Source organism: Bufo gargarizans, chromosome 2 (genome assembly GCF_014858855.1).
Source record: "Bufo gargarizans isolate SCDJY-AF-19 chromosome 2, ASM1485885v1, whole genome shotgun sequence".
Classification (NCBI taxonomy): domain Eukaryota; kingdom Metazoa; phylum Chordata; class Amphibia; order Anura; family Bufonidae; genus Bufo; species Bufo gargarizans.
This window is the reverse complement of record NC_058081.1, coordinates 323,123,271-323,137,594: the sequence shown is the minus strand read 5'-3', so window position 1 is coordinate 323,137,594 and position 14,324 is coordinate 323,123,271. Positions and strand designations below refer to the sequence as shown.

Sequence of the window (14,324 nt, the reverse complement as noted above, 5' to 3'; positions counted from 1 at the left end):
GGCACACAAAATACCTGTAACATCCAGGGCACCTCAACTACCATCAGGCCTGGTCCCTATCTACAGAGCGTGCCCCAGAGGAACTGTGTCTACCTCTCCTTCACTGCCACGCGCCTGCCCAGGGTTCTTCCAAATATAGTGAGTACCCTCGATTGCCCATAACTGTGACCTCACTTCGTCATACCCTGCAGGTCTGGCGTGTTGCACATACTGGTCAATTTACACCTCTGGCTATAGGGAAGGGGTCAGGTTAAGAATTTGGCATGAGGGGGTGCCCTTTTAATGTTTGCCTCAGGCAGCAGGAAGGCTATGTGCTCCCCTGCCCCTTGCCAACAAGCACTGAGGGACCGGGGCCCAAGCTAAACTCTTGCACCAGGGCCCGTGAGCCTTTAGCTACACCCCTATATACTTGTGTCACACATGAGAGATCAGGGTCGGACTTGGCCACCAGAATACCAGAGGATCCTCCAGTGGGCCCAGGCTCTGATACTATAGTGGGCCCCAAAGGCCCAGGAGAAAAAATCCCATTTGGAACTGCCTTTGGAGACAATTTACTAAAGGACCCGTGACTAATTTAGGTGTAAAATAGATTCAAGTCCCCTTTTTAACTGGCCTTGTCACAATATTTAGTCACAAACTGGTTTTATGCCATGTCCACCAGTTGGGCAGGGGTAGAGGCGGAGTGTGGGCGTGCTGGGGCGGGGGACTCAAACCCCCACAAATTTGCCGGTCTTAGTAAATGTGCCCCAGTAACTTGTCACCAGGGTCTATTTCTTTGATTCAAAACCGATTAGACTATTGGTATAGAGGCAGAGCCTTGATAATTCTTTTCTCTGGTAGGCCCCCAGAACCCCAAGTTTAGCATGGCGTCAGCATTTATCCTGTATATACCTATGAGAACAGTACTATAAGCAGTGCACTATACTAGCAGTCCATTAGCCGTCCATACACACTAGTCAGTCAGCAGCGAAGGCGCCAGGGATGCGGCTCTGACGTCACGCGGGCACTCCCCTCACCTCCCTCTTTACCATAGTGGGAAGCGGCATCTCCCAGCTCCGCCAGGCGGCCCCTTGCCCGGACAGAAGGGGGACACGGCGGAGTTCGCTGCCCGGGAGTCTCCTCACCGGTAATGCACCGGCCGCACGTTATTATGGAGTAAAAGCCGCGCTCCATGGAAGAACATGAGTTCCGGTGAGTTGGGCAGAAGTTCTCTGCGGGACGTGGGGGTTTCTACACCGGGTGTCCAGCTTGTGCTCCAGCAGCCCTGCAGAATAGCTTCTCACTGTTATACACGTTTGCTGTCAGCGAATGGAAACGTTCCAGTTTGCATATTGAGGATGAAAACTGTATTTACTGCTGGGGGTTTGCTACAATTACATCCTGTGTGAGTCAAGCAGCTGCAGGACTAATCCCCCTGTGTGGACAGGGTGCTACAATGTATCAGTGTTGTCTAGACTGGATGTAAATCAGAATGTTTATGTTCGCTGACAGCAAGCATGGTTTTTTCTCTGCCCCTATATGTCCCACAGAATGCACTACAACTCTTAGCCTCCCATTAGTCCAGTATAACATATGCTATTGCCTTTATTATGTCTTATTACATGCCTCGCAGTCTGAAAAGTTCATAGGAAAGAGGTCGTCTGGTTGCAGTATGGCTGATAATGGGTTAAACATAACAAAGAAGCCCCCCCTCACTGGTGTGGGGACACTGCTCTGGTCCCAGCGGTGAAAATGCCAGGAAAAGCCCACTCGGCCAATCATTGGGCATAGCGGTGACCTGCCTTAAAGGGGTTCTCCAGTCCACAGATATTGATTACCGTATAGGTCACTAGTATGCTATCGGTAGGGGTCTCCAACACCTGGAGCCCCCTCTGATATCAGGCGGTCACTGCACTGGCCACTGGCAGTGTATGGAGCTGAAGCAGGAGGCTCTGGGCACTGTGTAGTTTCTGTGCTTGACTTTACTTGAATGGGAGCTGAGCTGCAGTACCGCAGCACGGCCACTACACAGTGGACGGCGCTGTCTGCCTCCAGCTTCGTACAGCCAGTACCTGGTGTTCTACTCCATGTGGATGACCTGTCTGGCAGATAGTACAGTGATTGGCTGAACAGACCTTTCATGGCGTGTCCGGTATGCTGAGTGAGGGTACATATAGCTTCTTTTTAAAATGTTTAACCCCTTGTGAGCTAATTATATCTATATATAGTTGTACCTAGCCTTTCTGCTGCCTGAGGCGCAAACTGAAACTGCCCCCCCCCCCCCCCCCCCCAATGCCAATTTCTTAACCTAACCCCTTTGCCACAATGGAAGCACTGATTGCCCATGGCCCTTCCGCTGCCCCCCTCGTGCCCCAACCTGAGGCCTCATTGGGGGTGCACCCCTGTATATATAGTTATCTCCCACTGGACAACTCCTTCAAGAAAGTTTTTTTTCCAAGTCAAAATGAGTGATTTTGGCTCCCCCCTCTAGCTAACAGATGAGGGTCCCTAGGAGGGCACCTCCTGCCTCAACGACGTTCACATGACCTAACAGGACATCCAGAAATGGGTTGTCCTGATGTGACATGGAATGGGGGGAGGAGGGGGCGTCACCTTTAAAAAAAAAATGCATTGGTTTATTGTTTAGTTGCTAAATAGTTTTTTCAGCCAGTTCATGTTTGCCGTGGCTTATTGCTAGTTATGATGAGATAGTATCTGGTGGCGCTCCTCCCATGTCAGTAGGTAAGTCTACCCTGGCGGTCTTTAGATTGTCCATGTGTCTGGTGATGAGAAGCGGGCAGTATATGGTCATATACCATCTACATTCTCATGTTTCGCAGGGGCATTACAAGCAATCCAGAGTCCTCAGGAAGGAGATGTTTAGTATGGCTGTCTATATCATGGGTACAGGGGTCACACTTTGAAGAGGTGAAGTGCTTCCCCTTGTACGCAGGCTTGTGCTCCACTAACAGGATGTTTAGTTTACATATTCCAGACTGTAGTTTGCCAGTTCCAACTGAAGTCGTTTCCACATGTTCCTGCAAAACATTGGAAAAATGTGCGCAGCACATACTGTACATCAGTGGAGCAGATGGCCCAGAAAGGAGCGTTCTCTGATTCCATTCATACATAGAAAATGATAGGTGTCAATCAAAAGGGAGTCCTCGCACGCCGCAGATTTTGTGGCCAAAAAGTTTGCTACTAAAAATCTGTTCCATTCACGTTAATAGAGCTTGCAGAAATCCACGTGCCCGCCGCCCCATTCAAATGAATGGAACTGATTTTCAGTCGTGGAATCCTGTACTGTATGGGTAACCAATGCAATGACTGGCACAGGGCGGAGGCATTGGAGTAGCGGCAGATAGGTGACCCTGGCTGCTACATTTAAGAGGACCTTTCATCAGGCTAGCTCTAGTCTAATTATTATCCTACCCTATAGGGCGGCCCCCACTTATGCCATGGCACATGTTTTTTTTCTAAAGAACCCCCCCCCCCGTTGGCCCCATATATTTTGGCACCTTATATTATAATGAGGCGACTCGGTAATACTAGGCGGAGACTTGTATTTTCCCTGGGCGCGGTTATCTTCTCCCTGGCTGTGAGCGCATCCAATCCGAGCGCCCCGCTCTTAGCCAGGGAGAAGGAGCTCGAGGATGTCTACTTCTCGCGAGAACTTGAGCTCCTTCTCCCTGGCTAAGAGCGGGGCGCTCGGATTGGATGCGCTCACAGCCAGGGAGAAGATAACCGCGCCCAGGGAAAATACAAGTCTCCGCCTAGTTTAACCGAATCGCCTCATTATAATATAAGACGCCAAAATATATGGGGCCATTAGCGGACGAATGGGGGGTTCTTTAGAAAATAAAAATAAAAATGTGCCATGGCATCAGTGGGGGCCGCCCTATAAGGTAGGATAATAATTAGACTAGAGCTAGCCTGATGAAAGCACCTCTTTAATGTGAAACCATTGTCTCCAGTCGGTGAGAAGTGGAGCATGCAAAAACACCTGTAAAGACCATGGTCATAAAAGTTAATTTGCATTAAAGGGGTTTTCTGAGATTTTAGAAGTGCTGACTTATCCTCTGGGATCCGCGCTGATCATCTGTTTGAGAAGGCAGTAGCACCGCGGCCTCCTCACAGTTTTCCCTAGGCCAGTGATGACACCTTCACCAGTCACGTGACCGAGCAGCAGCAGCTTAGGCCCATAGACATGAATGGGGCTGATCGCAATACTAAGCATGGCCACTATACAGTGTATGGCGCTGTGCTCACAGAATGCCAGTCTTCTCAAATAGCTGATCAGCGGGGGTCCCCACGATCATATACTTATGACCTATCCTGAAGACAGGTCATCAGTTCTAAAGTCTTGGAAAACTCTCAAAGCGACCTAAAAGGATCATGCGTAAAATGATGTTCTTTCTGAGGACAATGAAGGCAGTTTAAAGGAGTTGGCCTGTAAATGATGTCATTCAACCAGATTTTGGTATTTCGGAGAGCTGTAATTGGGGTGTTTCGTCTGTAACAGTTTGTATTGTATAGTAGAGTAGCTCATTGTGTTCAACCCTATGAGAAGTCAAATTTAAAGATCTGATAACTGTATCAGTGGCTCCGGTTGGATTATGAACTTGGTGCATGGCTAAACACTTTTTGTTCAACATTATACCACGTATTAGTTGCCTTAGGCCCCTTTCACATGTCAGTTTCTGTGATGACCTCCGTAACAAGATGGTCAGTGGCAGTGGTGTGCCTAGGGTGGCACCTGGGGTGGGTCCTTTCTCTGCCCCCCCAACACGTGATGACCTCCGTAACAAGATGGTCAGTGGCAGTGGTGTGCCTAGGGTGGCACCTGGGGTGGGTCCTTTCTCTGCCCCCCCCCCAATACTTGACCACATACCTCTTACATCCAGGGACATCTCCTGTCATGTAGACCTTCTCTTTCCTCTTCTCCTCCGTTAGAATTTGTCATGGCTGTCTATCAGCCGCATCTCGTCTCTACAGACTTTGTAACACAGACACGTTAGATTTCTCAGTTTTTCCATCAACCTCCTCATCCTGGTGTCCCGACAATTTCTTCCTGCTGCCACCCCAATACTGTGCCCCCCAATGCCCCAGGTACTGTACTGCTAAAAAAAATAATGACATAATTGGGGTAATTTATCAAACTGGTATAAAGTTGGGAACTGGATTTCCAAAAGAGCTGTCAAAAATGAAAGGTGGAATATGATTGGCTGCTATGGGCAACTAAACCAGTTCTACTTTACATCAGTTTGATAAATTACCCCAAATGTCCACAACAGTTATAATGTCCCCTAGAGTGCCCCCAGTAATAATAACACCCTATATTGTACTCCAGGTAATAATCTTTGTATAGTATCACCAGAAATAATAGAGTTTCCCCTACAGTGCCTCCCTAATAGCAACTCCCCCCACGCTGCCCCCATATAGTAATTTTCCCCACGCTGTCCCCATATAGTAATTTGCCCCATACAGTAGTTTCCTCCACACTGCCCCCATATAGTAATTTGCCACACACAGTAGTTTCCCACACACTGCCGCCATACAGTAATTTCCTACAGACTGCCCCCCACAGTAGTTTCCCCCCCACACTGCCCCCACAGTAATTTGCCCCACACAGTAGTTTCCCCACATTACCCTATACAGTAATTTGCCCCCACATAGTAATTCCTCCCATAATAATTTTCCCCCACACAATATCCCACCATAATATTCCCCCCCCCCCCCACATAGTAATTTGCCCCCATACTGCAATTTCCTCCCAATGTACTGTCTCCTCACATGTCCTCCTGTGTGTTCCCCCCCATGTCCCCCAAAGTGGCACAGTCGCGCACAATGACTTTATCACGCACACCTGCGCCGGTATTTCACTACCGCGTAGGCCTGAAGCCTATGGCGGTGATATTGTCGGCGGGGCAGGGAACTATGGGATTCCGTGCCCCGCCGCAGTATGTTGGCGTCAGCACTCCAGCAATGAGCGCTTCCATCTGTATTGATGGAAGCGCTCATTGCTTCTGGCACCCCAATGAGGGCTTCCATCTGTATTGATGGAAGCCCTCATTGCTTCTGGCCCCCCCCCCCCCCACCTTAGGCACACCACTGGTCAGTGGTTCATTCTTTAAGATGTCCATGAAGGATCCGTGTTTGGTCCATTTGTCAGTTTTTTCCCTCCGTGTGTCATTAATATTTCATAGCTATTGCTAGGCTGAAAATTTGTTTCCAGCACATCTTCTACCAATGGTCCATAAAAATCACTGACGGAACACAGATGTCATCCGTGTTGTCAGTGCTTGTCATGTACCCATAGACTTCAGTGGGCGTTTGTCCGCATCACAGACCAAAGTAGTGCATGTCTTCATGTTTTTTCTGCTTACCCATGACTGATATATAAATACATTAACATCAATGGGACAGCACTGGTCCGTGACTCACTGATGTGTAAAAGAGGCCTAAAGCTGGGTAATATCCCTACTAGTCACAGTGACCTCTACCATTAGGGATTGTAGCCCATCAGTATGAGTAGAGTGGTGTTCAGACTACAAACAGCTCTCCTGATGTCTGTTTTAGTAAAAACTTGCATTCTCGTGTAATAGTGCTATATTCCGCAGCACTTTACAGACACCAGCATTGGGCTGTCCCCAATTGAGCTCCCAATCTAAGTTCCCTATCAGTATGTCTTTGGATTGTGGAAAGAAACACACACAAACACAGGGAGAACATACAAACTCCATGCAGATGTTGTTCTTGTTTGTCTTAGGCCTCATGCACAGGGCCGTTGTTTGGGTCCGCATCTGAGCCGCCGCTTTGGCGGCTCGGATGGGGACGCAAAAGATGTGGACAGCACTCTGTGTGCTGTCCGCATCCGTTGCTCCGTTCTGTGGCCCGCTAAAAAAATATAACATGTCCTATTCTTGTCCGCGCTTTGCGGACAAGAATAGGCATTTATATTGAAGGCTGTCCGTGCCGTTCCGCAAATTTGCGGAACACGCACGGACGCCATCCGTGTTTTGCGGATCTGCGACTTGCGGACCGCAAAACACACCACGGTCGTGTGCATGGGGCCTTAGGCTACTTTCACACTGGCGTTTTGGCTTTCAGTTTGTGAGATCCGTTCAGGGCTCTCACAAGCAGCCCAAAACGGATCAGTTTTGCCCTAATGCAATCTGAATGGAAAAGGATCCGCTCAGAATGCATCAGTTTGCCTCCGATCAGTCTCCATTCCGCTCTGGGGGCGGATACCAGAACGCTGCTTGCAGCGTTTTGCTGGCCGCTTGACGAAACGGAGCCGTCCTCGCACACAATGTAAGGCAATGGGGACGGATCCTTTTTCTCTGACACAATCTTGCACAATAGAAGTGTTCATGACAGATCTGTCTTGGCTATGTTAAAGATAATACAAACGGATCCGTTCATGACAAATGCATACGGTTGTATTATTGTAACGGATCCATTTTTGCAGATCGATGATGGATCCACCCAAAACGCAAGTGTGAAAGTAGCCTTAGCAAGGCACTGGTGCTAACCACTGGGCCACCATGCTGCTCGTGCGAATATGCCCCACCATGCTAATATTGATGATGGAGCATCTCTGCACTCCTTATTATATTATTCCTTAATTATACCTCCTTAAGTGTATGAACATAGCTGGGGCTATATGGTGACATTGCATCTAATGATTGTCATAGTGTGATATGTGACATACTGTAATGTGACAACGGCAGAAAGCCGGTCGTATGGCACTTGCAACGTGCCGCGCCACTATATGGGCTACATGGCTCTATTATTCTTTAATGATTTTTAGGTTATAGCAATAATTATTTGTAGCTAATATAACTATACAGCATTAGAAATCTCTTGCCATATAGACAATGGACTCCTTGTAACCCTTACAACAGCTAAAAATATATGTTGACCCCTTCACCTTATTCAACCAGCTGTTCAAAGCTGCTCTATGTCCAAGGACACTTGTATCCACAGTCTGACATCTTAATCCATTGCCTGCCTCCTTTGTGCATATTTCATCACCAGGAAGTAGTGGGATCTTGGAAAAAGCGTATTTGTTCTATATACTTTTTTTAATGGCCCTTTTTTTAACAAAAGACCGCCTATTGTGTGCTATGGCTTTCATGTTATGACCATTGGAGAACAGATTTGCTACATGGGAAAACTAGTTTTAGTACATTTTTTTTAAATGAATGTTTGCATGGTTAAATGGGTTGTCCAGGTTCAGAGCTGAACCCGGACATACCTCAATTTTCCCCCCGGCAACCCCCCTGACAGGAGCATCGGAGCAGTTCATGCTCCGATGCTCTCCTTTGCCCTGAGCTAAATTGCGCAGGGCAAAGGCATTTTTTGGAGATCTGGTGACGTACCGGGGCTCTCCATGGGGCTGACGGGAACCCCGGTGACGTCACCGGCACTGATGGACGGGCTTTAGCCAGTAAAACGGCTAGGGCAGCGCTAAAGCACCCCCATCACAGCGGGTGACGTCACCGAACACACTGCCGGGCTGAAGCTTCCGCCCGGCAGTGTGTGATTGTAAACAAAAGAGCCCGTGCCCTGCGCGATCTAGCGCAGGGCAAAGGAGAGCATCGGAGCATAAACTGCTCTGATGCTGTAGTCAGGGGGGCTGCCGGGGTGAAATTATGGGTATGTCCGGGTTCAGCTCTGAACCCGGACAACCCCTTTAATAAGAAACTGCCAGCGAATTGCAGTCTTTACTGGACTAAATGCTGTATTGAATGAAGAAAATGTAAAATCAGTTCCAGTTATCTGAATGGGGCTGTGTTGATGGGAAGCACATGGATTTCTGCAAGCCTTGTTCAAATGAATGGAGCTGATTTTTAATTGTAGAAATCTTCTGCAACAAAATCTGCCGACTGTGAAGGTCCACTTAGGGCTCATCCACACAAACGCGTGGAGCCCAAGCCTGTATCGCGGCCCTCAAACAGCGGGTCCGCAATATACAAACACTTGATTGGGCCAGAAATCTGCAAGATACGGAGTGGTGCAGAGCAGAGGCATGGATCGGAAGCACTACAGAGCGCTTCTGTGGGATTTCGGTCCATGCCTCCACACTGCAAAAAAATAGGACATGTCCTATTATTTGCCAGTGCAGACCGTCTTTTGCGGATCACGGACCCATTCGCAGATGCACACAACTAAGATTTTTGGTCGCAAGTTGCATGTGACTTTGCTGTCATAGATCACAATGCAACAGTGTTGTATTATTTGTGATTGTGGCATCGTAGTCGTGGCATGGCACATTTCACATTGCAACTGCTTTGACAGTCTTTAGATTTGATGTCTCCAAGTCTTCTTATTGTGCAACATATCTCCATGTAGCCACTACTTAAAACTGAAATGCTATTACCATTAATGACACCAGTATGCACAATACATATAAATGGGGAATTTATCATAGGACGGCTCATCTAGTATTCCATTCTCCAGTAAAGCAAACCTCTAGCATCTGGGGTACACAGAGTCATACACAGATCTCATTGTGCCCCATGTAAATGGAGGTCCATAAATGACATGGACAGCCAGTCATTAAACAAGACAACTCCTTTATAGAGATTCTCTTATTACAACAGGGGATAAGTGTCTGATCGTCAGGGGTCCGATCACTGGGAAGCCTGTGCTGTGGGCCGCAAATTGTGGTCCGCAATGCACGGGCACCGACCGTGGCCCAGCTACATTGGGGATCATGGACCCATTCACTTGATTGGGTCCGCGATCACTCTGTTCCGCAAAAAGATAGAGCATGTTCTATCTTTTAGCGGTGCGGAGGCATTGAACGGAACCCCAGAAAGCACTCTGTATTGCTTCTGTGGTGTTCTGTTCCGCACCGTCCCTTTGAAGTGAATGGGTCCGTATCTGTGATGTGGAATGCACACGGAACGGTGCAGTGTATTGCGGATCTGCAAATGCGGTCCGCAATACAGCAATGGGCAGCACACGTTCGTGTGGACGAGCCCTAAGGAAAAGAAATGTGGCTAGTATTTCTAGAAGAGCCAAATTTATGATGCCAAGTGCACCATTTTTGGTGACTCCCATCCCAAGTGAATGTATCCTGTGAAATTACTGATAGATCTTACCCAGGGTGCCTATTACATATATGCTCAGTGTGGTGGCAGATACAGTAAGTGTAATATACCAGATATTACATATTATACAGTTGTAGGATCTTCAAGATCGGTGAAGGCATGGACCTGCCGTGTGGTATATATAAAACTACTGAAAGGTAACCATAAAAGAAATGAAGTGAAAATTTGAATCTGTAGGCACTAAAATGTGGACACCCTCCCTTCAGCTGGTGCTTGCTTTTTGACCTAGCGAAAGCCAGTTAGTCATCAAAAGTTTCCCTGAGGCTATTGTATCTGGTTCAGAGAAAGCCATTGTTCTGAAGAGTTCTTTAAAGGATCTGGCTATTCTCATTGCAGATGTAGGATACTTCCTAACTTTTCTAAAAATAACTATATCTGATGACGTAGTGTTTTTCTAGTGGGCGCCATGATATAACCCATTTACCACTACCCAGTGTAATCTGTAAACATAGTACCCAACTTTTTGGATGGTCAAAGAGGGACACTTATGGCTTATTGTGTGAAAGACCCAATTACAGGCTGAGGTGGGTCATGGCTGCAGCCAGTGAGTGTCTGAGCGAGGACCCGGCTATGACAGAACTGTACCAGCAGGGGATTGGAAAAGTTGGTCTAAGGTCTCATGCACACGACCGTTGTGTGTTTTGCATTCCGCAAAACACGGATGGCGTCTGTGTGCATTCCGCCATTAATATACCTGCCTATTCTTGTCAGCAAAACGCGGACAAGAATAGGACAGGTTATATATATTATTATTTTTTTTTGCTGACCACGGAACGGAGCAACAGATGCAGACAACACACAGAGTGCTGTCTGCATCTTTTGCGGCCCCATTGAAGTGAATGGGTCTGCATCTGAGCCGCCAAAACTTTGGCTCGAATGTGGACTAAAACAATGACCGTGTGCGTGAGGCCTAAATTAAAAGATTTTTATTTATTTTTTAACAGCGTTTGCAGCTCCTGGACAGCTGTTCACTGACTACTTTCTATGGATCTGTACTCTTCATGCTGCAAAGCCAATGCAAGAGGAAGGTGCGGATTGCTCTGAGAAGCACCACCGCACACTCTATGCTTTGTGTGAAGGTTTAGGTACCCTTTACCCTGGGTTCAGACCTGAGCGTTCTGAAACGAGCGCTCTGTATGCGCGATTGTACCGGCGTTTACAATTGCGCATACATAGACAGGCGTGCACACATTGTCGCGCGTTCCTGAATATCTATGTGCGGGAACGCGCGACAAACGCCCAAAAAAAAGCTCAAGAACTTGTTTGAGCGTCGGGCGTTTTACAGCGCGATCGTACGCGCTGTAAAACGCCCAGGTGAGAACCATTCCCATAGGGAAGCATTGGTTTCTCCTTGTTGAGCGTTTTACAGCGCGTAGGAACGCGCTGTAAAACGCTCAGGTGTGAACTTAGGGTAAACGAGCAAAAAGGTTCATAGGGACTTGTGTCAAAAAGATGGACTGTCCCTCCAAAAGAAGGAAGCTTGTGTAATTACGGATGTATTTCTCCATATAGTCTGCTGTATATAGAGATTTTATGGCATTGCGAACTGAAAAGCTAACTTATCTGAAAATACAGACGTACAATAACAATTAAACAGCAATCCTACAAAGAAATCTACATGCAGGCTGGGAAAATTTTCTCCTTAGGAAATTATTTTTTGTGTGTCTTATGCAAACAAAGGTGTGTGTCCACATTCTGTCTGTGTGCGGTGTGCTTCACATTTATTAGTCTACTGCTATGGGATTGTGCAACCTTGTATACTTGTATAGGATTTACCAGCTTTACCAAGGCTGCTTTCACACACCATTTTCTTTTTTTTTTTATACTTCAGTTTGCCCAACTCTGTGTCACAGGGATCTATGATGCTGTGAGACCCAGGCCTAGGGAACGCAGCTATAATATGAGCCTGTAATGCCCTCCTGTGAAACAGACTTTATTGTAATTCCTCTTGTCCCTAACTTCTGGTCAGTTTAGTGACACTGTTGAGATCTTGATGTATGCTCCAATAAGTATCTTTTTTTTTTTTTTTTTTTTTTTTTTTTTTTTTTTTAAAGATGTGGGAAATCTTAAAAAGTAAGAATGTGAGTTTAAAAAATAAAATAAAATTTGATGACTTAGTGTAATTTCCTGTAGGAGTAATTGTTTCATTTGAAATTGATGAGCAGTTGAAGACTCAGCCTTATACCCCTGAGGCGGACAGACTATAGCAGGGGGGAGTTTTCTTTATTGCCATGTTCTTTTCTTTCAGAGTCCTTTATTTAACCCTTTTTGCTTTTGTTAGAGATTTGTGGACAATTGTCTGTTACCGTTATTGAGGTATAGTACATAAAGCTGCTTTCTGTATGAAATTTGCAAGTGTTAGGGAAGATATATTAGTAGTGTCATAGTGTAGAATAGCACTGCTTCTAACTTGTAGTAACTCATATCATATACATTAGTATAGAAAGAGAGGTTGCTCCATTTTCTTGGCTGGCATAGATTTTGATGAATGACAGGTATGTTCTTGTGCTTTCTCTATATTGCTGGATGAGGTCTGTAAGAAAAACATAAGTATTATACACTCAATCAGAATAGTTATTAATGAGCAATAGGTTACAGTAAAGCACCTGACGAGACATATTCCTGGTATGAGAACTTACATGTCCTGGTTTGTACATGGCTGTAGAGAGAGTTATTACTGTGAGTCATCTTGGATCTGTGGAGCCTTGCCCTGTAAACTGTTCTAGCTTGTATGTGCAGTGTTTCCATATTTTTTTTTCATATCAACATGAGCCGCAAGCGATGGTTATGATGAATTGTTCAGTGTTTCGGTTTTATACTTCATTCTTATGGTGGGTTTGCACGGCTAGATGAACCGCAGATTATCGGGGAGAAAGCGTTCCTTCCCGACAGCTGGCTGCTCATCAGTGGAGGTGAAGAGCTACATTTAAATGCAAAGTTCACCTCCACAGTATGAGAACGAGCAATGGCTACTACTACCATTCATCCTCATACAGCTGGATTGTTTCTGGGCAGCAGAAAGCACTCCGTTTGTTCAGGTAATCGGTTCCAGGTAATCGGTTCCACCCTTAGACTTCCAGATTGTCGGGAACGAGTGTTCGTAGGATCATTCGTTCGATGATGTGCTCATCAATTAGACCCACCACTAATCCCCAAAATGAGAAACTGTACCCCCTGAGGCCTACATCAAAGGCCTCTCCAAGCACCCTGCTGTGTACAGACAAGGACCAAGAAACTCAAAACAGCTGGATGCAGATAGGTCTCCTTTTCCTTTTGAAGAAGGCTTTTGGTTTGGCTAATATCCTTAGTGACGTTGCAAGGCCTGTTAAATGATCAGACAAATATAAGGTAGCTCTACAGAGAGCTAATCTGCATATCCATATTCCCAGGGAGCACTGCATGGCCTTTCAGACTATCATTTCTATCGTTCTTCACAAGGGCAGACATTATTCCCCAAGACCATTCTTCATCATGGAATGACTGGTCGGTGTCCGGGTTGTTGATAGTACTTGTCAAACCTCCAAGTTGTAAGGCCAGTGATATGTCACCCATTGATATCTATGAGGCTCTACTATACCCACGTATTTCTCCAATTTTACAACGTTTTTGTATGTTGGTCTAACATGAGTTGAGACTAGTTAGCAAATAATGGTTGCTGTTCAAGAGACCAGAGTTTCTGAAGTATAGTCTCAACTACACCAAACAGGTCATGTGCTGCTGACCGAGCTATACGTCACCGCCAGATGCTCAGTCCTACTCAGTGACATATATATAGTACTGCATTATGTAACGATACATTAGTGGAAGGAGCATAGCTGCCACAGCAGTTTCACTCTGCAACCAGTGGGCCTAATATATCTTATAGATTGTCAATGTTAAACTGACAGGCAGGCAATAATACCTTGGAATACAGTAATGCTGTAATGAAAGTATTCCAAAGCATATAGATTGTCAATGTTAAACTGACAGGCAGGCAATAATACCTTGGAATACAGTAATGCTGTAATGAAAGTATTCCAAAGCATTAGTTTTGCTATCAACTGCCTGCAATTTCAAGAATGGCAGAATAGTTTTTTCCCCATTGCTTTCCCCCCCAAAAAGTTAATAAAAAGTAAATCAACAAATTATGGTGGTACTCATGCTACAAAACACAGGCCCTCATACGTCTGTGTCAATGGGAATATAAAAAAGGTTATGTAGTGCTCCAGACAAAAAAAAAAAAAA

The 14,324-nt window shown here is 46.1% G+C and overlaps 1 protein-coding gene across 1 annotated transcript in view; it reads left to right on the top strand.

The window, feature by feature from the left end:
* Positions 1 to 1,041: 1,041 nt before the first annotated feature.
* FGD6 (FYVE, RhoGEF and PH domain containing 6) overlaps positions 1,042 to 14,324 on the top strand; it is a 90,746-nt gene continuing 77,463 nt past the window's right edge. Inside the window, exon 1 of the mRNA XM_044280527.1 lies at positions 1,042 to 1,191. Coding sequence (XP_044136462.1) covers positions 1,182 to 1,191 — 10 coding nt within the window. The 5' untranslated portion in view covers positions 1,042 to 1,181. The remainder of the gene's footprint in view (positions 1,192 to 14,324) is intronic.